We start from the raw sequence: 23,165 nt of genomic DNA, 5'->3' as shown, positions 1-23,165 counted from the left end.
GGGCAGGATAGGGTGACCAGACAGCAAGTGTGAAAAATCGGGACGGGGTTGGGGGGGGGGTCATAGGACCCTATATAAGAAAAAGCCCCAAATATCGGGACTGTCCCTATAAAATCGGGACATCTGGTCACCCTAGGGCAGGATCCCTTCCTCGCAGCCAGCCCCGCGGGCCGGTGGGTGCTGAGCCGCTCTGCCAGCCTGGCACCCAGCTCAGAGCCGGCCCAGCAGCGCCGCAGTTAAACGAGTTTTCCAGCATTCCTCTCGCCCTCTGTTTGTTGGCAAACATGCCCCTTGCAGCAAAGACCCTGCTTCACCCGCTGGCACCAGCCAGGGCCGAGCCAGCTCCCTCGGGCAGACAGCACGAGCTCCCAAGGCTGGGTTGTGGGCTCCGCCCCACTTTCCCGGGGGCTGGAAGCTGTGCTGCCTTGCACCGGCTTTGGTCCCCCACTCCCCTGTGCATAACTGGTGCCATGCCGATTTCACACCCGCTTTGCACGAGTGTAAACGGCTGCCCGGGGAGGAACAGGGCTGAGAGCCAGGCCCATCCCCGTCAACGGGGAGGCACCAGAAGCCGATCCCGCTGGGGGCAGAAGCAGGTCTGTGGGGGTAGCGGGGGGTGGGTATCGCAGGCTGGCACAGCAGCATTTTACCCTTTGCCCTGGCAGCGTGGATCCAGCCCGATGCCCTTTGAAAGCAGGTCCACCCAAGTTCCACGCACTCGGAGCCCTCCCCTCTTGGGCCCCCATCTCCATTGCGGCGGGGAGGGTGAGAATCCAGAACCCCCTGCCCCCCCTCTGAACCCCCCCCCAGCAGCTGCCCAGCGCCCCAGGTAGCACTGCCAACCCTCCTAGGTGGTCCTGGGGTCTCCAGGGCGTTGAGATTAATCTTTAAGTCAACGTGATGCAACGTCCCACCGCAACTGGCGGGTCCAGGCTAGGAAAGGGGCGCCGGGCCAAGAACTGACCCGGGAAGCAAAGTCTGGTTGGAGCTGGGAGCCAAACAGAGCGGAGACGGAAGTGGGCGCAGTCCCTGAACCCACATGCCAGGCTGGGGCCCCCCGGAGCCCCCAGCCCAGATCCCCCCTCCCCGGCCGGCATGGGGCACCCCCACTCACCTCCCCGCTGCCCCCTGCAGGATGCGTCTGGTGCAGAAGTCCCTGTGTTTGCTGCTGGTGGTCACGGCATCCCTAGCCCTGCTCTACCTGCACGTCTGGTTGCCCAAGTCCTACAGCACAGTCGACCTGCGCAACCGGCCAGACCAAGCCCCCGAGCAGCTGCTGGGCGAGCCCTTGCTGGGCCCCTCCAACAAGTTCGCCCACATCCCCTTCCGGCTCAAGGAGGAGATCGTCGAGTAAGGACCTCTGCCCGACCCCATCCTGGGGATGGGTGGGGGGCGGGCCGGGAGGGGGTGGCCAGGGCTGGGGAAGCCCCAGCAGGGCCTTGGCTGGGGTGGATACGGGACTGGCCCCTACGGGTAGGGCTGCAGCCTGGCTCCTGAGATGGGCCTTGGGAAGTGGATTTTCCTGGCTCCCAGCCCTTCCCCAGTGGACACTTCCCCAGAGCCCTGCCTGCTCGTGGGGGGAGGGTCCCCAGACTCCCCCCCCTCTTCCCAGCACTGGGGTCCCCACCCCTTCCATGGGGTCATCAGCCTGGGGCAGGGGCAGGTGGGCAAGCGCAGGGGTATCTGTCTGGGGCAGGAGCGGGGGCAGGGGTATCAACCTAGGGCAGGGCAGGGAAGCTGGGGCTTGGGTATCAGCCTGGGGCAGGGGCATCGGCCTGGGGCAGGGGCAGGCTGGCAGGGGCATTGGCCTGGGGCAGGGGCAGGCAGGTATCGGCCCGGGGCAGGAGCGGGGGCGGGGGTATCAGCCTAGGGCAGGGCAGGGAGGCTGGGGCTTGGGTATCAGCCTGGGGCAGGGGCAGGCAGGTATCGGCCTGGGGCAGGGTCAGGCTGGCAGGGGCATCGGCCTGGGGCAGGGGCAGGCAGGTATTGGCCCGGGGCAGGGGCAGGCTGGCAGGGGCATCAGCCCGGGGCAGGGGCAGGCAGGTATCGGCCCGGGGCAGGGGCAGGCAGGTATCGGCCCGGGGCAGGGGCAGGCTGGCAGGGGTGTTGGCCTGGGGCAGGGGCAGGCAGGTATTGGCCCGGGGCAGGGGCAGGCGGGCGTGACCGGGTCCCTGGTCTCCGCAGGCTGCTGCCCAGGAACTCCTGCTTGTGCGAGGTGGCGCCCGGCGGGAAGCTGCCCTTCCCCAAACAGCTCTTCAGCCACCTCTACTCGCTGGAGTTCGCCTCCGCCCTCGGCCCCGCGGAGCTGGCGCGGCTCCGCAGCAGCCGGGAACAGGAGTACCAGAGCTACCGGCAGCGGTGAGTCACGCTGGGGAGGGGGCAAAGGGCTGGGGAGGGTCCTCACGCCTGGGTCATAAAGCCAGAGAGGCCCCCGCCCCCTCCTGCCTGGGGCACGGCCGGAGCTGGGCCTATCCCCCTCACTCCCTCCTTCCCCCCCAGGACCCAGTCTCCAGCTGACCAGCTGCTGATCGTCAGAGCCAACTCCCCGCTGGAGTACCCTGCCCAGGGCGTGGAGGTGCGCCCGCTCCGGACTATCCTCATCCCCGGTGAGTGTCTCAAGCCTGCCCTGCCAGCCCCACTTCTGGGCAACCCACCCCCTGCTCCCAGGACGGAATAGAGCCAGTGGTGATGGGGGCGAAGGGGCTGGGTGGAGGGATGGCACACACGGCCTGGGGCCGGACACTGCAGCCCCTATTGACTCATTCCCTGCCCCCGGGCGCTGCTGCCCAGGGACGACCAGTGGGCAGGACCTGAGCTCGCTGGGGCAGTGATTTGGGAGGTTCCTGGGGTCTCACTAATCCCGTGTCATGCCTCCCCAGGGCTCAGCTTGCAGGCAGCCAGCAGTAAACTGTACAAGGTAAGGCATGAAGGGGGCTCACCGTGGGGGGGGGGGGGGGGTGCAGGGTGAGGCTCCAGCGCTGCCTGGTGGAAGCTGGCACATGGGGGCCAGCGGCTGACGACGGGGGTGGATGTGCAAGGCTGGTGGCGGGGCGAAGATGCAGCATGCGAGGCCGGCCGCTGCCCTGCTGCGTGCCGGCTCCCGGCCAGCAGGGCCCCGCTCCCTGTCCCGTTTCCAGCCGGCGCTGGTTACGCGCGGTGAGCTGCGGTGGCTGGCGAGTGCGGGCAGGCGGCAGCCATTACGTGTCGCCTCTGCTGCCCACTCACGGGCCCTTTACGTGCTCCCCCTCTCGCTGTCCTCTCCCTGCTTTGCCCCCGCCTCCAGCCCCGCTGCTCCTCCATACCCCACCCCCCGGCGGGGCGCGGCCCGCTCCCAGCGTTGTGTGGAGAACCAGCCCATGGACGGAGCGCTCAGCTCCCTCCATCCCCCCGCCTCTGGCTGGGCCGGCGTCCCGGGAGAACCCAAGACCCTCCAGCCTGGGGCGCTGGCCAGGAGGAGCTGAGCCCTGCGTGTGTCAAAGCCCCGCACCGCCCCGGCACGGGGCGGCCTCTCCGCCGCTCTGGAGCGGTGCTAGGCCCCTTCCCCTGCTGGGCCACCTCTCTGCCCCAGTTCACCCCTGCAGTCAGGTTCTCCACACAGCCTTAACCCCTTCCTGCCTGCACTGCAGCTGGGGGCCAGCGGCGGCTGGGTTTGGGGGCGACCAGCGGTAGCCTGGAGGTGGGCAGGAAGGGACAAGCTCCGGTCCCTCCCGCACAGTGCGGGAAGCCTAGACGTGCGCAGCACTTTTCATTCGGGTGTGCACCGAGGGAGCCCCGCCCCCACCCTGCCCTAGCCCCGCCCCTGCCCTCATCCACACCCTCCTTCTCAGGGCCGCCCGGGGGGAGGGGCAAGGGGGGCAATTTGCCCCGGGCCCCCCGACTGCCCCCCTCAGAACTCCCAACCCCCCAGCTCCTTGTCCCCGAATACCCCATCCTGGGACCCCTGCCCTTAACTGCCCCCCAGGACCCCACCCTAAGCCTCCCTGCTCCTTGTCCCCTGACTGCCCCCCTAGGATCCTACCCCCTACCTGTCGCCTGACTGCCCCGACCCTTATCCACACCCCCGCCCCCAGACAGACCCCCAGGACTCCCACGCCTATCCAACCGCTCCCCACCCCCTGACAAGACCCCCAGAACGCCTGACCCATACAACCCCTCCACTCCCTGCCTGCCCCAACCCCTCTCCACACCCCTGCCTCCTGACAGCCCCCCCAGAACTCCTGACTCATCCAACCCCCCCACCCCCTCCAGAGACTCCCCCCACCCTAACTGCCCCCCCAGGACCCTCCTTGCTCCCTGTCTCCTGACTGCCCTGACCTCTATCCACCCCCACCCCCGACAGACCCTGGGACTCCCATGCCCCATCCAAACCCCCCTGCTCCCTGACTGCCCCCTCCAGAGACCCCGCCCCTAACCACCTCTCCGGGATTCCACCCCCTATCCAACCCACCCTGCTCCCTGACTGCTCCCACCCCTTATCCAACCCCCCCGTCCCCGGACCCCTTACCATGAGGCTCCTAGCAGCATGTTTGGCTCCACGCAGAGCCAGACACGCTGCCCCGCAGGAGCGCGCAGCCCCAGCCCCCAGAGCGCTGCGTGCATGGCGGCATGGCTCCAGGGGAGGGGGGAGCGTGTCTGCCTCACCACAGAGCCAAACGCTGCCCCGCGGGAGCGCGCAGCCCCGGTCCCCAGAGCGCTGCGTGCGTGGCGACATGGCTCCAGGGGAGGGGCCCGGCGACTTGCTGTGCTCGCCCGGGCGCTCCGGCCTGGGAGCGCAGACCCCGCGGCTTGCCGCGCTGGGAGAGTGGGGCCCTTTGCCCACCCCTGCATTAGGGTGTGCCTGGGCACACCCCGTGCGCACGCCTATGGTGGAAAAGCTGCGGCTGGCTACATTCTGGTGTGAACCCTGGCAGAAATCGGGCGGGGTGGGGCATGTGACCCTGTGTGCCCCACGCATGTTGTCTCAGGCCGACGCGGCGGTAAGTACCAGGAGAGGCAGGTCCGTCCTGGGGGGCCAATCAGGCATGGAGGGCGGAGAGGGCCAGTCGTCACCTCCCCAGCCCTGCGTGGGAGCGGTGTACGGGAGTTTGTGCGCGCGATAAGATAAGAAGATAAATGAAAAGAATCCAGCTAGTGGCATTCCTTTGTAACAGAGGGGCAGTGAACTTGGTGTTCATTTGAACGTTTGTACTGCACAGTTCTGCTTGATGGTGGTGGAACTCGCTTGAATATGCAAAATTTTACCAGGGGTCTCGTATTCAGCACAAGGACACATGGTCACCCGTCACACGCCCCTCCCCAGGCAGTGCCAGTCCAGCACCCATCCCCGAGCCAGGGGCAGTGCCCTTTGCCACCAGCCGCCCCCTCGCCACACCTAGCCCCAAGCGCTAACCCTGCCTCCCTCTCCCCCCCTCCCTAGGTGACCCTGACGGCCACCCTGGGCACCCTCGACGTGGCGGCGGTGGTGGAGGGGGTGAAGGCGCAGGGCGAGGGGGAGACGTGTCTCTCGCTGTCAGCCACCCAGCTGGACAACCTCAACCGCCAGCTGCAGTTCGTCACCTACACCAACACGCTTTTCCACCCCAACACCGCGGACACAGGTGGGCACCCGGCGCCGCGAGGGGGGGGGGGGGGGCGTGAGAATCTGACAACTGGCCCGGGGTGGGGCAAGGGGCAATACTTGGGGGGGGTACCATCCTGCAACAGGCCATAAACCCCCGACAGAACATTCCAGTATAGGGCTTGTGACCCTGCGTGCCCCCCCTTGGCACCAGGAGACGTGGGTCCGTCCCAGGGGGCCAATCAGGCATGGAGGGTGGAGAGTGCAGGGCAGGGAGGGGAGGGCCAGTCAGTCACCTCCCCCGTTAGCAAGTTCGCAGATGACACTAAGCTGGGGGGAGAGGTAGATACGCTGGAGGGTAGGGATAGGGTCCAGAGGGACCTGGACAAATTGGAGGATTGGACCAAAAGAAATCTGAGGAGGTTCAACAAGGACAAGTGCAGAGTCCTGCACTTAGGACGGAAGAATCCCAGGCACTGTTACAGGCTGGGGACTGACTGGCTAAGCAGCAGTTCTGCAGAAAAGGACCTGGGGGTTACAGTGGACGAGAAGCTGGATACGAGTCAGCAGTGTGCCCTTGGTGCCAAGAAGGCCAACGGCATATTGGGCTGTATTAGTAGGAGCATTGCCAGCAGATCGAGGGAAGTGATTATTCCCCTCTATTCGGCACTGGTGGGGCCACACCTGGAGTATTGCGTCCAGTTTTGGGGCCCCACACTACAAGAAGGATGTGGACAGATTGGAGAGTCCAGCGGAGAGCAACACAAATGATTAGGGGGCTGGAGCACATGACTTATGAGGAGAGGCTGAGAGAACTGGGGTTAGTTAGTTTGCAGAAGAGAAGAGTGAGGGGGGATTTGATAACCGCCTTCAACTACTTGAAGGGGGGCTCCAAAGAGGATGGAGCTTGGCTGTTCTCAGTGGTGGCAGATGACAGAACAAGGAGCAATGGTCTCAAGTTGCAGTGGGGGAGGTCTAGGTTGGATATTTGGAAACCCTATTTCACTAGGAGGGTGGTGAAGCACTGGAATGTGTTGCCTACGGAGGTGGTGGAATCTCCTTCCTTAGAGGTTTTTAAGGCCCAGCTTGACAAAGCCCTGGCTGGGATGATTGAGTTGCGGTTGGTCCTGCTTTGAGCAGGGGGTTGGACTAGATACCTCCTGAGGTCGCTTCCAACCCTGATATTCTCTGATTCATGGAGAGGGCAGGATCAGTACCGGGCTGTAACAGGGCAATGACTCACCACTGCGGCGCCTCCTGCTGGTCATCCTGGGAACTAGCTCTGTCCACTCAGGAGCGCCCTCTGCAGGCCGGTGTCTCGCTTGCCGCTGGCCCTGGTGTCCCTCCTGGACCCCGGAGCCCCTTACCTCAGGGTTCCGCCCCGTGCAGTACCCCGCAGTCTCCCAACCCCCTATCCCCACCTCACCTCAGTCTTGGGCTACTGCCAGTCACCATCTAGCCCCCACTCACTGGGGCGGCCTGCAGTATCAGCCACTCATCACTGGCAAGGAGGGTTTGGACCTACTGCCTCTGCCTACCCTTGGCCTGCCCCCTGCAACCCCAGTACCCTTCTTAGCCTTTAGCAAGGCCTGCAACCTGAGGGGTTTCCAGGCCAGAGCTCCTCTGGCCTTTCCCCAGCCCTGCTCCACTCTAGGGACCCTGCTCAGCTCCCAGCAGCCAGGCCCTTCCCTCTCCACATCTCCCCCCAGCCCTCTTATAAGGGCCCTCATTAAACCAGCCACAGCTGGGGTCAGCGACCCACTCAGCTTCCCCAGTCCCTGCTACAAGGGCACGACACAATGGGGCATTATTCCAGGGTATTGCCCGGTCGGTCAGGGTGACGCAACCACAGAAATTGGGGGGCAGCCACAGAATGGAGCAGTTTTTAAAAGACACCCCCCACACACCCATCAGTGTTATATTCCCACCCTCCCGTTTAGCCCCCTTCCCCTTTTCCTCTCTGGCCAGTCCAAAGCCGCGCCCCAGCCAGGCCCCGTACTTGTCCCTGGGATCTGGTGCTCCACCCCAGCTGCTACGCAGCCCCCTGGCAGGCCGTTGTCTGGATCCTGCAGCCCCTCCCTTGATCTGGGGCAGTTTCAGCCAGTCCTTTAACGACCACCCGCTCGTTCCACCCCAGGCTGTCTCCTGACTGCCCCACCACCACCACCACCACCACCACCGCTGGGTTTCCTGCTGTGCCCCGGGAGCAGCTCTGGAACCCATTTGCATCCCCGGGTAGCACGGCAAAGTCCAGAGGGAAACTGCGGCACACAAAGGCCTCCTCTGAACATTGCAGAAAATTCCCCCTTTGACACCCCCCTGCTTTTCCAAGGGGCGGGCGGCCACAGGCTGGTGCTGTCTTCAGCACTCCCCTCTCTGGGGCATCACCCCTAACGTCTGCCCCTTTGGCCTGAGCTCCTCCCCCTCCCAGCAGCCTCTGATTGGAGCCCGTTGGGTCACACCCCAGTTCTCCCTGGTGGGGGCTGCTGTCACTCATGTGCTAGGCTCCGGAGCAGGGGGCTGGGGAGGGGGGCTCCTAGGCTCCGGAGCAGGGGGCTGGGGAGGGGGGCTCAGGACATGGGGGAGGCCAGAGGAGAGGGCAGAAGCCGGTGCCATCAGGCAGCCCTGGCATGGGTGGAGCTGCAAAACACCAGGTGGGGGAAGCCAATCCGGGGCACCGTAAAGAGTGGGCAGTTGCCCCCAGGGCTGTGGTGTTGTGGGGAGGGGAATATTCCCAGCCCCCAAACCGCAGAGACTGGCTGGGCAACGAGGCTGGCCTGTCTCCTCCCGTCCCGGGGCCAGCCGGGGACAAGGCTGGCTTTGCTGTGGGACGGGAGCACAAGGGGGCCTGTGTCGAGGTGGCCCCCCCTCCGGGCTGCGGGAGAGAGGAGAGAGCGCCATGGAAGCCGGGGGGTACTGGGCCCCTGGGGGACCCCTCCTGACGGGGGGGCTCCTGTACCCCAGAACTTCCTCTGCACTGACCCCTCCCCCTCCTAGTGCCCGTCTCCCCCTTTGTTTTCCAGTGCAGTTTGCCACCGATGGGCACCAGGCGTCTTTCACCATCCGAATCCGCCATGCGCCCACGCCCAAGCTCTATAACCCAGGTACCCCGGGCGATGGCGGAGGTGAGTGCCAGGCGGGCGCCAGGATCGGGGGTGGGGGGCTTGTGCCGGGTGACCTACGGGCTTCTGCAGTGGGGAGGGAAAGGTCAGCCCACGGTATTCAGGGTCAAGGCTGCCCCCACTATCCCCCACAACCTGGGGTCCCCCTGAATCCTGCCTGCACCTCCCCGCATGACTGGGGTCCCCTGAATCCTATCTCAGCCTCTCCCCCTGCCTGTCCAGCTCTCTAGTGGCTGGAGCAGATGGCACCCAGCAGATCTGTCTGAGGCTGGAATTGCGGGGGGAGCTTGTCCCCCCCCCCAAGGCAGGTTCCCCCCCTCCCTGGGGTGCTGCTCCCCTTCCCCATAAACCTCTTGCCCCTCTCCCAGCAGATTACAACATCAGCGCCCTGGTCACCATTGCGACCAAGACCTTCCTGCGGTACGACAAGCTCCGGGTGCTGATCGCCAGCATCCGCCGCTTCTACCCCACGGTGACCATCATCATCGCGGACGACAGCCAGCACCCCGAGGCCGTGGGGGGCCCCCACATAGAGCAGTACTTCATGCCCTTCGGCAAGGTGCGGGGAGACCCGGCTCTTGGGGCTCAGGGCCGGGTAGGGCTCGGGTGGCCGGGCCAGGCACTGATGTGTCCCCTGCTTCCCCGCCCAGGGCTGGTTCGCAGGGCGCAATCTGGCCATTTCCCAGGTCACCACCAAGTACGTGCTGTGGGTGGACGATGACTTCATCTTCACGCCCCGAACCCGGGTGGAGAAGCTGGTGGACGTGCTGGAGAAAACCAGCCTGGACCTGGTGAGTGGGGCGGGGCAGCTGCACCTGGGGGGGAATGGGGGAGGCCGGTCATGCCTTGTGGGGGCAGAGTGGGGAAATTGCAGGATGTACAGTTATGAATCATAGACTATCAGGGTTGGAAGGGACCTCAGGAGGGATCTAGTCCAACCCCCTGCTCAAAGCAGGACCAATCCCCAGGCAGAGTTTTGCCCCAAATGGCCCCCTCAAGGATTGAACTCACAACCCTGGGTTTAGCAGACCAATGCTCAAACCACTGAGCTATCCCTACCCCAGATCGTGCCTGGCTGGGGATGTTGGGGGGAGTTCGGCCACACCTGGGCAGGGGGAGGGGGGGACTCCTGAGAGTGGGATTCCAAAGTCCCCCCCACCCCCACAGCTCAGCATGGAGCCATGGGGCCAGCGCCACAGGGAGGGCAGGGGAGCCCCCTAGTGGCCACTGCGGGACATGACATGGTGGGAGTCGCAGGAGCTGTCCCAGCTGGACGGGGACCCCCAAATCCTTATCCCCTGCACCATGCGGCTCCCGCCCCAGTGCATTGGGGGCACCCGAGTCCTCGCCCCAGGGGGCAGCGGGGCACAACGGGTCACAGGAAAGAAAGCAGGTGTTGGAGCTCCCTGCACACCGCCCCCAGGGGAGGGAGGGAGGGAGACCCAGGGGAGGGGGAGCTGGTGCAGAGCCCCCAGGTGAGCGGGGGAGGTGGCCCAAGAGAGGTGGGGGAGCTGACCCAAGGCCCCCAGGGGAGCTGACCCAAGGCCCCCAGGGGAGCGGGGGAGCTGGTCTAGGGGAGGGGGGGTTTGGCCCATGGTCCCCAGGGGAGGAGGGAGCTGGCCAAGGGCCCCATGTGCTGCCCCCGGCAGCCCGTCCATCCCCTTGCTCACGTCGGCGTGTCTGGCAGGTGGGGGGCGGAGTGCGGGAGATCACGGGGGTCACCACCACCTACCGGCAGAAGATCAGTGTGCAGGCGGGGGGCGAGGAGGGCGACTGCCTGCAGACGCGCCAGGGCTACCACCACCTCCTCGAGGGCTTCCCCGGCTGTGTGGTCACCGACGGCGTTGTCAACTTCTTCCTGGCCCGCACGGCCAAGGTGCTGGAAGTGGGGTTTGACCCCCGGCTCAGCCGCGTCGCCCACCTCGGTGAGTGCGGGGGAGGGCTCGTGACAGGGCTGCACCACACCACTGTAGCACCTGCCTAGTGCCTAGAGCAGGAGGGGTGGGGGCTGGGAGCCAGGATGCCTGGGTTCTATCCCCAGTTCTGGGAGGAGAGTGGGGGTCTAGTGGTTAGAGCCTGGGGGGAACCAGGACTCCTAGGTTCTATCCCCAGTTCTGACACTGACTCACTGTGGCATTGGTCACCTCCCCCTGCCTCAGTTTCCCTCTCTGTGGCATGGGAGTGCTAACATGGGGCTCCATTGCAGGGCACACGGGGGTCCCTGGCCAACCGAGGCAATAGGGCTATCAGCGTTACCGCATGCCGGTTAGCCAGGCAGGCCGGTGCCACCCGGAGAGCCGACAAGCCAAACAGAAGTCGCCACTTTTACTAGGACCCGGGGAACAAGATGCTTTGTGGCAGTTTCCTGCCTCTGGGGCCTGGTTCCCGAAATCCCAAGGGGCGGCAGCGCCCGGTGCCCAGGAGCCCTGGGCAACCTGTCCCCACAGTGCATCCGGATGGGGAGGGGGTCAGTGGGAGGGAACACCAGAGAGTGTCTCAGGGGGAAGACCCAGGATCTGGGATGCTGGTTCAATCCCCGTTGCCCACAGCCGCCCGCACCCACCCCCAGTCATACACTGCTGGGCCGGCTGACCCGGCCCCTCCTGCATTGACCCCCGTGCCCTCTCCCCGGCAGAGTTCTTCATCGACGGGCTGGGCGTGCTGCACGTGGGCTCGTGCGCCGACGTGGTGGTGGATCACGCCTCCAAGCTCAAGCTGCCCTGGCAGAAGTCGGAGAGCGAGAAGCAGTACGCCAAGTTCCGCTACCCCACCTCGGGCGACAGCAGCGTCAGCGTCAAACACGGCCTCTTCTACTTCAAAAACCGCTTCAAGTGTATGACGAGCAACTAGCCCCACCGGGCTACCGGCCCCGCCCTGCCAGTGAGCCGGACCCCAGGGAGAGCCCCATTCCCCCCCACCCCATGGAGCTGGGGCTTTTTATCCTTGTACCAGGCCAGGGAGGTGACCCCTGCTACCCCAGCTCTCTGGTGCCTCCAGACCCAGCGCCATCCCTATGCCCTGCTGTGTCCATGGGGGGCGGAAGGCTCCCCCACTTTCCCAGCAGGCCCTAGGGGAAGCCAGAGTCGCACCGTGGGATACTGGGAAATCCACAGGATGGGGGCTGAGGGCTGGCTGGGAAGAGCTTACAGCATCCCAGTGGCCAAACCCCCACCTTCCCCAGGAGATGCTGTTTTATACTACAGACCTGCCCCCATTCACTGCCAGATTTCTCCAACGCCCCCCGCAGGAGAGAACCGGCACAGCCCCCGCCCCTCCCAGCTGCCCCAGGACAAGCACCAGGGCCCCATTTTATTTTGTGCCAAGTGGTTATAGCCAGTCCACCCCCATTGCCATCCCTGGGAGATTGCCAACGTCAAGTGCCAAAGACTGCGGGGGGGCAGCCCCTTGAGCAAGGGGAAGGGCTGACGCCCATGGCTGGGTTGGGGGGGGCACGGCCATGTGGGGGGGACTAGTCATTCCCAGTGTCGGCCGGTGGCTGAGATCTCTTTTGGAGCGTGGGGACTCTTTCTACCCAGAATCCAAGAGCGTGGGCACAAGGCGAAGGGCCAGCCCCACACTGCTCAGAGAAGGCCCCATGACCAGAGCGTTGGACGAGGCCGAGGGTTCTGGCTTCTAATCTAGGATACGGGGGGGCAGGAGCTGGCTGGTCGCTGTGGGAACTGGAGGCAGAACGCTGGGACCGTTTGTGTCACGCACGCGTGTGTTTAATGTGAGCGACCGAGGAGCCGGGCACTGCCAGGCTGCACTACAGGAGACCCAGGGCTGGCAGATGGCATGCTTGAGCTGCCATCCCCAGCTGCTGTTTTCTACAGGGAGAGAGAGGTGAGGTTTTAAGGGAAAAAGATGTTTTTTATTTAAAAAAAAAAATCCATAGGCAAGTATTCTCTTTGCCCTAAAGGTTATCCATGTCCCGCCCCCTCTGTCCCGAGTCCTACAGTCATCGTTTAGCAGAACCAGAGAAAAACTTTGTACGTTTTGGTTTGTTTTTTAAAAACGTTGGCCTCCGAACGAGTGGGGCAGTAACATTAGAGGCTGTGTCCCCCCACTGGCTGCAATGTCCCCCTCCAGTGACCCAGCTCTGCACCGTACCTCTCCTTGCTAGGAAGATGGTAGTGTGATGCCAGCCTGGGGCTAGGGGCAGCCCTGGGGGAGCATGGTATGGGAGGGGGGCAGGAGGCACAGGCTGAGAGGACAGATGCAGCCTGCGGAGGTGGTGCTGGGGGCCAGGGCCAGCAATCAGCCAGAGAGTGTGTGTGTGTGGGGGGGGGGGGATTATTCCCTGGGCTCCATCTCAACCCTGCCGGGGGGGCGGGGAGGAGGGCTGGATGCAGGGGGGAGGCCCCTGCCTGCCAAAGCACATTCCCTGCTGTCCCTTCCCTGCGTGAAGGGGTCAGGGACACCTGCCCTAATGCCATGCCATCCTGTGACACCAGCAGCTAAAGCACCCCCTGGGGGTGGGGGTGGGGGGCTGTGGGAGTTGAACCCCCCCCCAGCACAGACAATTGGGGGAGGACAATAAAATAAAGGGATTTTGGTTCCTTTCTGTGGTTTAAACCCTGTCTGAGAGTCTCGGGAGAGGGGTTAAATTCCAGCTCCTGTCCTGGCCCCATCACCTTGCAGCTGGTGGGGTGAATCTTTCTTTCCCCTGGCGCTGGAGAGGCCCCCCCTTGAGAGGGGGAGGGATGAGGCACAGAGCCCCCCCACCCAGACTGCCAGTGGCCCCAGTTGTGCTCCTACCAGCTGTAGAGGGCCCAGCCCCCATAACTGTCTTGGCAAAGGAAGGAACCCCACATCCTTTGGGGGGCCTGCAGGGGCAGACAGGCCGCTGCCTCCTCTGCCCTGCGCCACTCCTGCCCCCCTGCCTGGGCGCCGGCCAGGAGAGCCGCTCGCTGTAGGTCAGTCCGCTCTGGAGACCTGGGGCCGGAGGCTCCATCCATCCTGGGAGCAGGCAACTGCCCCACCCCGGCTCTGTGGTCTGCGAACGACTCCTTGGCCCCTGGTCCCGGGGAGGCCCCGTGGGCAGAGCAGGAATTCACAGCACCTGGAGATCAACCTGCTTTTACGGCCCAAGAGCCAGTCTGGTCCCGGGGGCCCTACAGTCCGGGCAGTGCCCGCGGTCCATTGGCAGGGTCCCCTACACCCAGATCGCCGGATTCTTCTCGACCACCTTTTCCTGGGTGGAAACAGAGCAGCGTGAATCCTGGGCACGAGTCACATTCTGCCCCCAGACCCCTGCCAAGGCCAGTTGTCCTGCAGGAATGGGGTGGGGGAGCCCATGTCCCATTCCCCACCCCCTAGGCCAGCCAGCCACTCAGTCTAGGTCCAGATCAGACCCCCCCCCCCCTCCCAACCAGCCTCCCTGGGCCTAGAGCCAGATTAGAACTGGCGCCCCCTAGAGAGGAACCCCTGCGCCAGCCCCCTCACCGTGGTCTGCGTGATGGATGCGAGGGCGTCCTGGACCGTCACAAACACCTGCTGTGGGGAGAGGTGCTGCCCCAGGCCGCTGCTGGTCAGCGTCTCCAGGACCTCGCCTGCAGCAAGCGAAAGGAGGAGACGTAGCTCAGCCCAGCCCCCTCGGCGCAGTGCTGGGCACTGAGGGGCTGGGAGAGGGGCAGGGCCCCCCAACTCACCATTACATGCTGCCAGGTTCATGTGGATGCCGGCCTTCTGGCACGCCACGCACATCTGCAAGGCAAGGAGAGCGCAGGCTGGCATCTCTAGGAGTGGGCAGAGCCACATCCCAGCCCCGCGTCCCACCTGCCCCCATGGCCCCCCCGCCCCAGGTACCTGAATGAGCAGCCGGGCCCCGGCGGTGTCCACGAAAACAATCCCGCTGCAGTCGAGGATGGCGGCCTGGGTCCTGCCCGCGGCGCCTGCCCGGAGAAGAGGGGAGGGGGTGATAGCACGGACCCCCGGCGGGAGGATAGGGCAGCTCTGCGGAGACACCCATGAGGTCCAGGCCCCGTGATCCCAGCCAGATGGGCCCCCACACCGTTGAGCACATCTGCCAGTGAGAGGGAGACCCCTCCCTACAGAGGGGCGGGGGCTGGGAGACTCTGCTGCCACTCTGCCCTGCCGAGACCCCCCCACACACACACACACAAGGGGGCCAGTGCGTGCCACCTGGTCTGCTGGGACCTGTGACAGACACCTGCTCCCTCCCATACCAGCGCACCCCCCCAACCGGAGAGTGGGAGCTGCGGGGGGGCCCTGCGTACCTGAGCTGGGGCATCCGGCTCCCCCATTGGGCACAGAGCTGGGGACACAGTTTTCCTGAGGGAAACACAAGCCCGTTAATGCCACCTTTGTGGTCACCCAAAACCCTGCCCAGGGCCCTGCCAGGATCCCCCGCCCCCCAAGATACCCCCTGCCACCTCCAGCCCAAAGCTAAGTCCCACCTCCAGTGGGGAGGGCAAGGGGACCCCACAGCAGGGGCAGGGTGCGGGGGAGAAGCCGCTACTAGGCCAGGGCTGGGCATCTCCAGAGACGTGCTGGCAGCTGGGTTCTGCTGGGGGAGGACTCCTGGGAAAGCAGCCCCTCACCCAGGATCCTGGGGCCAGCAGGCCCACGGGCACGGGCAGGATTTGGGCAAGTCCGAGCCTATCTGCCCTGCTCCCACACCCCAGGACTGAGCTGCCCCTCCACCCCCCGCATAGTCTCTCCCCAGGTCTCCGCTGGCCCCCTTACCACGGTGCTGATTTGGGCCCCACTCTCCAAGGCCCGCAGCGCCTTCTCCCCCCGGCCGCCCCTCGGCTGGCTCAGGCCCAGCTGCCGGCTCAGCGCCTCGCGGAAGAAGTCACGGTTGCCGTAGTAGATGGGGGCGTGGTAAGCCATGATCTTCACGCCAGGGATCTCAAAGCACTGGGGGGGGGGGGGGGACAGAGCGCTGGCTGCAGCATGGGAGGCAGGCCGTGGGTGTGGGTGTCTGTCTGCCCCCCCCCGCCCCAAACAGAGAGGGAGGTTTGGGTGCTGAATTGCCCCATGGGGGTCGGGAAGAGGGCTGAGAGATCAGCCCTGCCTCTCGGGACACAGACACCCCCCTACGCAGGCCAGTCTGGGTGCCATCCGAATGGAGCCCAGGGCAAGCCCCTACCCACATCCTTCCCAATGTACCCCACTCCCCAGCGCTCTCAGCCAGCCTGCCCCAGGTGGGTGGCTGGGAGCCCCAGGTCACACCCAGGCCCTGCAGCACCCGTACCTTGCTGTGGCGTTGGACAGGCCGGTAGATTTCCGTGTCGGCCGCTTTGCCCAGCGCCATGCACTCGGCCCTGTGGGAGAGGAAGGCGTATCAGGCGGGGAGGCGTCTGGCCGTGCCAAGGCTGGGCCGGCACCGGTCCCGGCTGGAGAAGAGATTCCCATCTCCCCCAGCAGGAGTGCCTTGGCCGAAGACAGGGACAGCAGCTGGGAAGGCAGATTCCTGCCTCGAAACTCTGGTCCAGTCTTCCTCCTCCTCTGATCACCAGGTCTCCAAGCAGCCATGGCCGGCCGGCTCCTTGGGGGGCTTGTGCCTGGAGCAGGGGGCGGAGAGAGCTGCCCCCCAGCCCATGCCAGAGCCGGATGCAGCTCCCTGGCTCTGCAGGTTGCCAGCAAGCGAGCCCGGCCGTGGGACAGGACAGGGCGCCTGGCACTCCGGTACCTCTGCGTGCGGCAGATGACTGTCATCATGGAGAACACGACCCCAACGGCCAGGCCCACGTCCACATTCAGCACCACCACGGCCAGCCAGGTGACCACCCAGACAGCCTGAAACGAGAGTGCGGGCTCAGAGGGGAGACGGGGAAGGGAGACGTCTGGCCAGCTGGTCCCACCGGGGCTCATACACTTGCTGGTCACACATACAGGACCCAGTGAGGTTACACCAGGGGCCAATCTACCCTAAGAGTCTCCGGAGGCAGCGTGGTCTAGTGGGTGGGGCACCCAGTGGGGACTTGGAGAGCCAGGTACTAGGCCCACGGCCCTGCTGTGCGCCCTGGGGCCTCTGCCCTCTCTGTGCTGCCAACCCCTTGTCTAGTTCGACTGGGAGTTCGGGGACCGTCTCGCTCTGTGCCAGGCACTGCCCTGGCACAATGGGGCATCTCCAGGTCATCGAAACCCCCCCTAATGCTAGTAACCAAGGAGCACAGCCCTGATCACGCCATGGGTCCATCGAGGCTGGTGCCCCATGGGCCGGAGAACTCTGCCTCTGGGGGAGTTGGCACGTACTGGGCCCCAGTCCTCTGCTCCGGCTGATTTCAGTGGGGTGGAGCAGGCCCGGAACAGCTCCTGGAGGGCAATGCACACCCCGTACCCTGGGGCAGCGGCATGCCCGGCTCCGGCACCAAACCCAGGGCCCGCCCCGCCCTGCCCGGGGACAGGTGCGTTGGGGGGGTCGCAGCGGCTTACGAAGTCAATCCGGCTGACCCTCCAGAGCTCGGGCAGGTCCCAGAACTGCAGGACCATCTGGCGCAGGCTGGTGACATTGATACAGGCCAGGACAGCCTAGGGGGGAGAACGGGCATGAGCGGCGAGCTGCCAGCCCCTGCCCTGTGCTAGCTGGTGCCAAGGCAGCCGTGGAAGGGAGCTCTTCCCAGGATGACGGGGGCGGGGGGGGGGGGGGGGGGGAGGAGGAAGAGAAGAGCCAGCTAGTCACTGGGTGGGGGGGCAGCTGCTAGTGGGGGAGGGGCAGCCAGCCATTCGGTAGGAGGAAGTGGGGTGTCTGCCGTCGTCCAGGAGCCCCCACCCAACCCAGGCTGGATCCCCCAGGCGAGGGCAAACCCCCACCAGCACACAAGGTGTTTGGGCACGAGGGAAGTCTGTGCCCAATGGGGAGGGGGCATTGGGCTTGGCACGCCCCAGGGGCGATGGGGGTGGGGCACCTTCCCCAGGGTACGCGCACGCCCCCAGCCTCACCTTGGGCAGGTAGCGGAAGAGGGGTCCGAGCCACATGAGGACCATGAGGACCACCGCGCTGGAGAAGAAGCCAGCGAGCTGCAGAAGAGGAGGGCGGGTTAGCGGGCAGGCTCCGCCCGGGCGGTGAGGGAATGCAGGGCGGCACAGAGGAAGCCCTAGACCCCAGAGAAGCCCCCCACCCTTCATGCCCCACTCGAGGCCTCAGTGCCAGCCTCCTCTGCCCGGTGTCTGCAGAGGAGAGGGCTCCGATTGTGCCCAGCCACACAGGCCAACTGGCCACCAAGCTGAGACCTGGCAAACTCATTGCATGAGCCAGCCAGGGCTGCAGGGAGGAATGGGGGGACCCCACTAGCTAGGGAGCATGAGAAACTCACCCTCCAGACACACCCCATGGCCCCACCCCCAGTTCTGCAGGGGGGGACCCCACTAGCTAGGGAGCATGAGAAACTCACCCTCCAGACACACCCCATGGCCCCACCCCCAGTTCTGCAGCCCCCCCCCCTGTGCTCCCATACCTGCGTGTGCCCCCCCGCGCTCTCCAGGATGTTGGTGGTCGCCAGGGTGGCTGAGCTCGGGAAGCAGGTGAAGAGGGAGGAGACCAGGTTGGAAACACCGTGGGCCAGCAGCTCCTGTGGCGGGGGGGGAGGAGGGGGAGGGGACAGAGACAGGTCAGGGCTACAGGGACCAGCCAGGAGGGAGCCCAGATGCACCAGGGGCAGGTGAGACATTGGGCCTTCCAGCTGGAAGAGGGGCCAGGTGGGTGGAAGGGGGCCCCGATCCTGGGCAGCCGCTGGCAATAGAGGGGCCAGGCCAGGCAGGGCAGTGCCCTCTGCCAGCAGCCCGAGTCCGGCCCACACACCTGGTTGGGGTTGATGGTATAGCCGTGCTTCTCGGCGTAGATCATGGCCAGCGACACAGAGACAGCATAGGCCACGAAAGCAATGGCCACCGTGTCCCCCAGCACCTGGGGCAGCGACTGCAGGGCCGGGAGCTGGGGCTGCGGGAACCTGCACGAGAGACAGAGGCGGTCACCAGGCTGGGTGGGGCGAGAGGGGCTGTGCTGGTCCAGTCCCCGTGGGATGCAGCCTGGGGGTACACTGAGGTTGCCCCCATGTGAGGTCACAGAGGGGGTGGGCAGCGGGCCCTGGGGACTCCTTACCCAGCTGGCAGGTGGCCGACTATCTGCACTTCGTAGCGCGTGTCCAGGGAGGAGGCAAAGCAGACGCCAGTGGCCGCCAGCACCTGGGGAGAGAGCAGAGGGCCGGCGTGTTATGCCGCCCAGGGTGGTGCCGACCCTCCCATGCCCACGGCTCATCACCCACCCCCGCTCCCCCAACCCCCGGCTCTTCCCCGCGCTGCTCAGAGGACCTGGCTGCAGGTGCAGGGCCGGGGGAGCCCCGGGCAGAAGGAGGCAGCGCAGGGGACGGGCAGAGCCGGGCAGGGCAGGGGTACGTACCACCACGATCTCCCCTGGAATGGGCGTCCGCAGCTTGCTCCGGAAGCGGCTGTTGATTTCCTTGATGGGCACCAGCAGGGCCAGGCACAGGACAGAGATGAGCAGCTCGGCCACGTTGGTCCGGGGCAGCGCCCGCGCCACCGATGCCAGCGTCTGGGGGCAGCACAGGGTGCATTACGCAGTGGGGGGAGGGGGAGAGCCTGCTCCCAGCTCCCCTCCCCCACCATTCCGCCTCCCTGCCCTTTCTCTCGCCTCTGCCCCACGCTCTCCTTCCCCCCCCCCCCCCCCCCCCCGGGGCCGGACGCACCTTGAAGATGGTGAAGGAGCCGGTGGGGCGGGGCAGGGCCAGGCCCAACAGGCTGGGCAGCTGGGAGACCAGGACATGCAGCGCAGCCCCGTTGGTGAAGGCCTTGACAATGGGCTCTGAGAGGTAGGTGGCCAGGAAGCCCAACTGCACCACGAACATCACCAGCTGGGGGGCAGGGGGAGGGATGTCAGCAGTGCCCGGGGCAGGGCATGGTGCCCAGTGCCTTCCCCCAGGATCCCTCCTCTCCCCCCCCAGATGGATCCCTCCCCCCATCGTCCTCACGATGCATCCCTGCCCCACTCCACTCCCCCTGGGGTCCCTCCTCTCCCTCCCCATGGATCCCTGCCCCACTCCCCTCCCCCTGGGGTCCCTCCTCTCCCTCCCCATGGATCCCTGCCCTCCTCCCCACGATGCATCCCTGCCCCACTCCTCTCCCCCCCCATGGATCCCCCCTCCCCTCCTCTCCCCCTGGGGTCCCTCCTCTCCCCCCCCACACTATGGATCCCTCCTCTCCCTCCCCATGGATCCCTGCCCCACTCCCCTCCCCCTGGAGTCCCTCCTCTCCCTCCCCATGGATCCCTGCCCCACTCCCCTCCCCCTCGGGTCCCTCCTCTCCCCCCCCATGGATCCTCCCTCCCCTCCTCTCCTCCCCCCCTGGGGTCCCTCCTCTCCCCCCCCCCACTATGGAGCCCTGCCCCACTCCCCTTCCCCCAATGGATCCCTCCTCTCCCTCCCCATGCATCCCTGCCCCACTCCATTCCCCCTGGGGTCCCTCCTCTCCCTCCCCATGTATCCCTGCCCCACTCCCCTCCCCCTGGGGTCCCTCCTCTCACTCCCCATGGATCCCCCCTCCCCTCCTCTCCCCCTGGGGTCCCTCCTCTCCCCCCCTCCCTCACTATGGATCCCTGCCCCACTCCCCTTCCCCCAATGGATTCCTCCTCTCCCTCCCCATGGATCCCTGCCCCACTCCCCTTCCCCCAATGGATCCCTCCTCCCCCCCGCCATGTGTAGATAAATCTCTGATAATTTTCATATGACTTTACATTGTGCCTCTTCATATAACCTTGTGGTGGGTCTACCCATGTGTGACCTCTGCTTTCATGGGACTTTGTATCAAAGCCTCATTTAGAAACTTTGCATTGCCCTTGGTATAATATTATAGCCCCTAAGGATAGAATAAGATAGAAGAAAAATTTCTGTTTGCTAGCAGTAGAACAAGAGCTCTTCCCCCCCCCCCCCTCTTAATCAATTGCCCTGTTGAATGAATGAGGTGTGAATGAGCAAGGCATGGAAGGCAGCACCTCCAGACAGCCTCAACTGTTGGAGAGGGGCTGGGAGCCAGACCCAAGAACAATAAAACGTGTCAAGTGGGCTCATTAAAGACAAGCAGACATACCGACGGCCTGGGGGGTTAGAAGCGAGCACCTTCTTTTGGAAACACCCTCTTTGCAGCATTGGGACAACACTCAAAAGAAAGCAGCACAAAGGACCAATGGACACAGACACAGAGTTTCAATCTGGTCTAGATTTGCATAAGAGAAAAGCTGCTATAAAAGTGAGGTGTCTTGCAGAGGACCCCGGGTCTCGTCTCGTCTTGTCAACATGGGAGCATCGATCCGGATCGGCAGAAGCCCGGCTCCACCCCCTCCCCCATCTAACTCACCTGGCCAGTGAAGTTAAGGGGAGCAACTAATTGGTAACAACAAGACGGAGTGTGTTTGTGTGTGTGTGTGTGTGTGTGTGAGTGTAATATATTATATGCATATAATACAGTGTTAATGAATACATGTATTACTAATAAATGTGGCGTTTTGTCTTATTCCCTCTGAAAAGATCCTGTGCGGTACTTTAAGTACAACACATGGATCCCTGCCCCACTCCCTCTCACCCTGGTGTCCCTCCTCTCCCCCCCAATGGATCCCCCGGGGCTCCTCCTCCCCCCTCCCTACAATGCATCCCCTGCCCCACTCACCTCCCCCCAGGGTTCCTCCCCCATGATGGATCCCTGCCCCCCCTGGAGTCCCTCCTCCCCCCCCGGAATGGATCCCTGCCCTACTCCCCTCCGCTCATCCATGCCCTGTCCCCCTTCCGCCGCTCCCACTATCTCCAGGGAAGGTCCCTGCCCCAGGCTCCGGCAGCCCGGCGGGCGCGGACTCACCATGAGGAGCCCCACGAGGAAGGCCATGGCGGCTGCCACGCCAATGCGCCGCTCCTCCACCCGGGCCAGCACCGCGCTGGTCGCGTTGGGCTCCAGGGGCCAGGGCACCAGCTGCTCCACCACGGAGCCCGTCATCAGGCTCACCACGGCAAAGGTGCCTGGGCAGGGGAAGGGGGAGACAGCCCCTGGGAGGCCTGCCCTCCTGCCCAGACAGCGCCACCTGCCCGCCCCCACCTCTGCCCCTCCAGTGCCCGCCCCATGCGCACATCCCCCCCCACTGTCTCTAGCCCCATCTCCCATGGATTTTCTGCCCCCCTGCATACCACCCCACAGACTCCCCCATGCCCCACACTCTGGGGAGGGCACAGCTGGGCAGCCACATGTTCCTAGCTTTGGGAGGGCACCAGCGGGGTGGGGCCCTGTTCAGCCCCTTGGTTGGTTATGGGGATCTCCACCCCGCTCCCCCACTGTCATGGGAACAGGCTGCTGGCACAGCGATGCCCGAGGAACCAGACCCCCCCCCATTTAACCCCGCCGAGCCCTGGGCATGGGTGGCTCACTCACCAGTAGAGACGTGGCGCCCGGTGCCAAAGAGCATGTAAAGGATGACAGGGAAGAAGGAGGTGTAGAGCCCGTAGACGGGGGCCACGGAGGCCAGGAGGGCGAAGGCCATGCCTGTGGGGACCCGAGACGGGCACAGGGGTGAGCTGGGGGCAGCCGAGACCATAACTGCCCCCCTGCTCTCCTAAGGGCTGAGCGGCATCGTCTCGGGGATCGCCCAGGGACGCTCCTACACCCCCGCCCAGAGACCCCGGCAAGAGGGCGAGATTTACAGACTGAGATGGGTCGGGGGGGGGTCAGAGAAGCCCCCTCAAACAGAAGTCTCCTGTTTCAGAGGGGAACTGAGGCCAGATCCAGTCAGCACCACAGGGTCCAGCCTGTCTATACCTTGCCCTTCTCCGTGGCTTTGTTACCACCACACCCAGGGGGAAACTGAGGCCCAGAGGGATGGAAGGACAGCAAGTCAGAGGCAGAACTGGGAATGGAACTCAGGACTCCTGGCTCCCAGCCCCCACTGATCTCACGCACCACACCCCACTGCCCTCCCAGAGCTGGGGAGAGAACCCAGGAGTCCTGGCTCCCAGTCCTTCTGTCCCAAGTCTAACCACTGCCCCAGGAGTGAACCCAGGAGTCCCGGCTCCGCTCGCTGTCTCTCCCGTCACCGTGCAAGTGGCTCCCGGCAGAGCTGCGCAGGGCGGCCCTACAGCCTCGGGGCTCCGCGGCCAGGACCGCTCCCAGAGCTGGGATCCGTCTCTCCACCGGCCGCCGCGCAGCCGGACCCCCGGCAGCTACCCGCCCTGGGGCGCCCGAGCCCGCGGGGAGATGCGGGACGCGGGACAGCTGGGGCGGGGGTAGAGCGTAGATCGGGTCCCCCCGGGGCTGGGGGGCAGGGGGAACGGGGGAGCCGGGGCTGGGGGGAGCTGCTCACCCTGTGGGATGTGCACGATCCCCACGGTGAGCCCGGCCAGCGCGTCCCCCAGCAGCCAGGACCCCGGCCGGTAGCCGGGCAGCCAGGCGGCGATGGGCAGCCGGCGCCGCAGGAGCCGCAGGGCGGCCGCCCCGGAGCAGCGGCAGCCCCGGGCCGCCCGGCGGGG

At 65.3% G+C, this 23,165-nt stretch overlaps 2 protein-coding genes across 7 annotated transcripts; one reads left to right on the top strand and one right to left on the bottom strand.

Annotated features, from left to right (window-relative positions):
* The first annotated feature begins 80 nt into the window (after window positions 1-80).
* Window positions 81-13,238, top strand: B4GALNT1 (beta-1,4-N-acetyl-galactosaminyltransferase 1). Of its 5 annotated transcripts, none has more exons than XM_065575573.1 (10): window positions 839-1,350; window positions 2,185-2,358; window positions 2,500-2,606; window positions 2,880-2,917; window positions 5,417-5,597; window positions 8,581-8,682; window positions 9,048-9,238; window positions 9,330-9,470; window positions 10,367-10,604; window positions 11,315-13,238. In XM_065575573.1, exons 1-10 carry the CDS (start codon window positions 1,040-1,042, stop codon window positions 11,527-11,529), a joined length of 1,698 nt encoding a protein of 565 aa, XP_065431645.1. In that variant the 5' UTR covers window positions 839-1,039; the 3' UTR covers window positions 11,530-13,238. The 5 variants fall into 5 exon arrangements, with proteins under 5 accessions (XP_065431647.1, XP_065431648.1, XP_065431645.1 ...); XM_065575574.1 differs by having other exon boundaries at window positions 844-1,350; window positions 9,051-9,238; XM_065575575.1 differs by lacking the exon at window positions 2,185-2,358 and having other exon boundaries at window positions 81-1,350.
* On the bottom strand, window positions 12,559-23,157 carry LOC101931490 (solute carrier family 26 member 10). 2 transcript variants are annotated; one of them, XM_024100917.3, is made up of 18 exons: window positions 23,000-23,157; window positions 22,075-22,185; window positions 21,511-21,668; window positions 19,353-19,517; window positions 19,046-19,198; window positions 18,749-18,831; window positions 18,449-18,596; window positions 18,105-18,218; window positions 17,590-17,667; window positions 17,083-17,178; window positions 16,337-16,443; window positions 15,899-15,968; window positions 15,388-15,561; window positions 14,919-14,973; window positions 14,488-14,573; window positions 14,331-14,385; window positions 14,125-14,231; window positions 12,559-13,873 (listed from the first exon to the last, which is right to left on the bottom strand). In XM_024100917.3, exons 2-18 carry the CDS (start codon window positions 22,181-22,183, stop codon window positions 13,835-13,837), a joined length of 1,797 nt encoding a protein of 598 aa, XP_023956685.2. In that variant the 5' UTR covers window positions 22,184-22,185; window positions 23,000-23,157; the 3' UTR covers window positions 12,559-13,834. The 2 variants fall into 2 exon arrangements, with proteins under 2 accessions (XP_023956685.2, XP_042701777.2); XM_042845843.2 differs by lacking the exon at window positions 15,388-15,561 and having other exon boundaries at window positions 23,000-23,131.
* Window positions 23,158-23,165: the final 8 nt, after the last annotated feature.

Source organism: Chrysemys picta, chromosome 22 (assembly GCF_011386835.1).
Source record: "Chrysemys picta bellii isolate R12L10 chromosome 22, ASM1138683v2, whole genome shotgun sequence".
NCBI classification, from domain to species: Eukaryota; Metazoa; Chordata; order Testudines; family Emydidae; genus Chrysemys; species Chrysemys picta.
Note: the sequence above shows the minus strand (reverse complement) of the source record. Positions and strands in the feature narration are given on the sequence as shown.

What these genes read in the sequence shown, in the direction of transcription:
- LOC101931490 (XM_024100917.3), bottom strand. Translation starts at nt 22,183, where the DNA reads ATGGCCTTCGCCCTCCTGGCCTCCGTGGCCCCCGTCTACGGGCTCTAC. An exon ending in TCCTCGTGGGGCTCCTCATG is followed by an intron (nt 19,518 to 21,510) that starts GTGAGTCCGCGC and finishes CCTGCCCCCCAG; the next exon opens with CTGGTGATGTTCGTGGTGCA. An exon ending in GTCATCTGCCGCACGCAGAG is followed by an intron (nt 15,969 to 16,336) that starts GTACCGGAGTGC and finishes CCTCTCCCACAG; the next exon opens with GGCCGAGTGCATGGCGCTGG.
- B4GALNT1 (XM_065575573.1), top strand. Translation starts at nt 1,040, where the DNA reads ATGCCAGGCTGGGGCCCCCCGGAGCCCCCAGCCCAGATCCCCCCTCCC. An exon ending in CCGGACTATCCTCATCCCCG is followed by an intron (nt 2,607 to 2,879) that starts GTGAGTGTCTCA and finishes ATGCCTCCCCAG; the next exon opens with GGCTCAGCTTGCAGGCAGCC. An exon ending in ACTTCATGCCCTTCGGCAAG is followed by an intron (nt 9,239 to 9,329) that starts GTGCGGGGAGAC and finishes TTCCCCGCCCAG; the next exon opens with GGCTGGTTCGCAGGGCGCAA.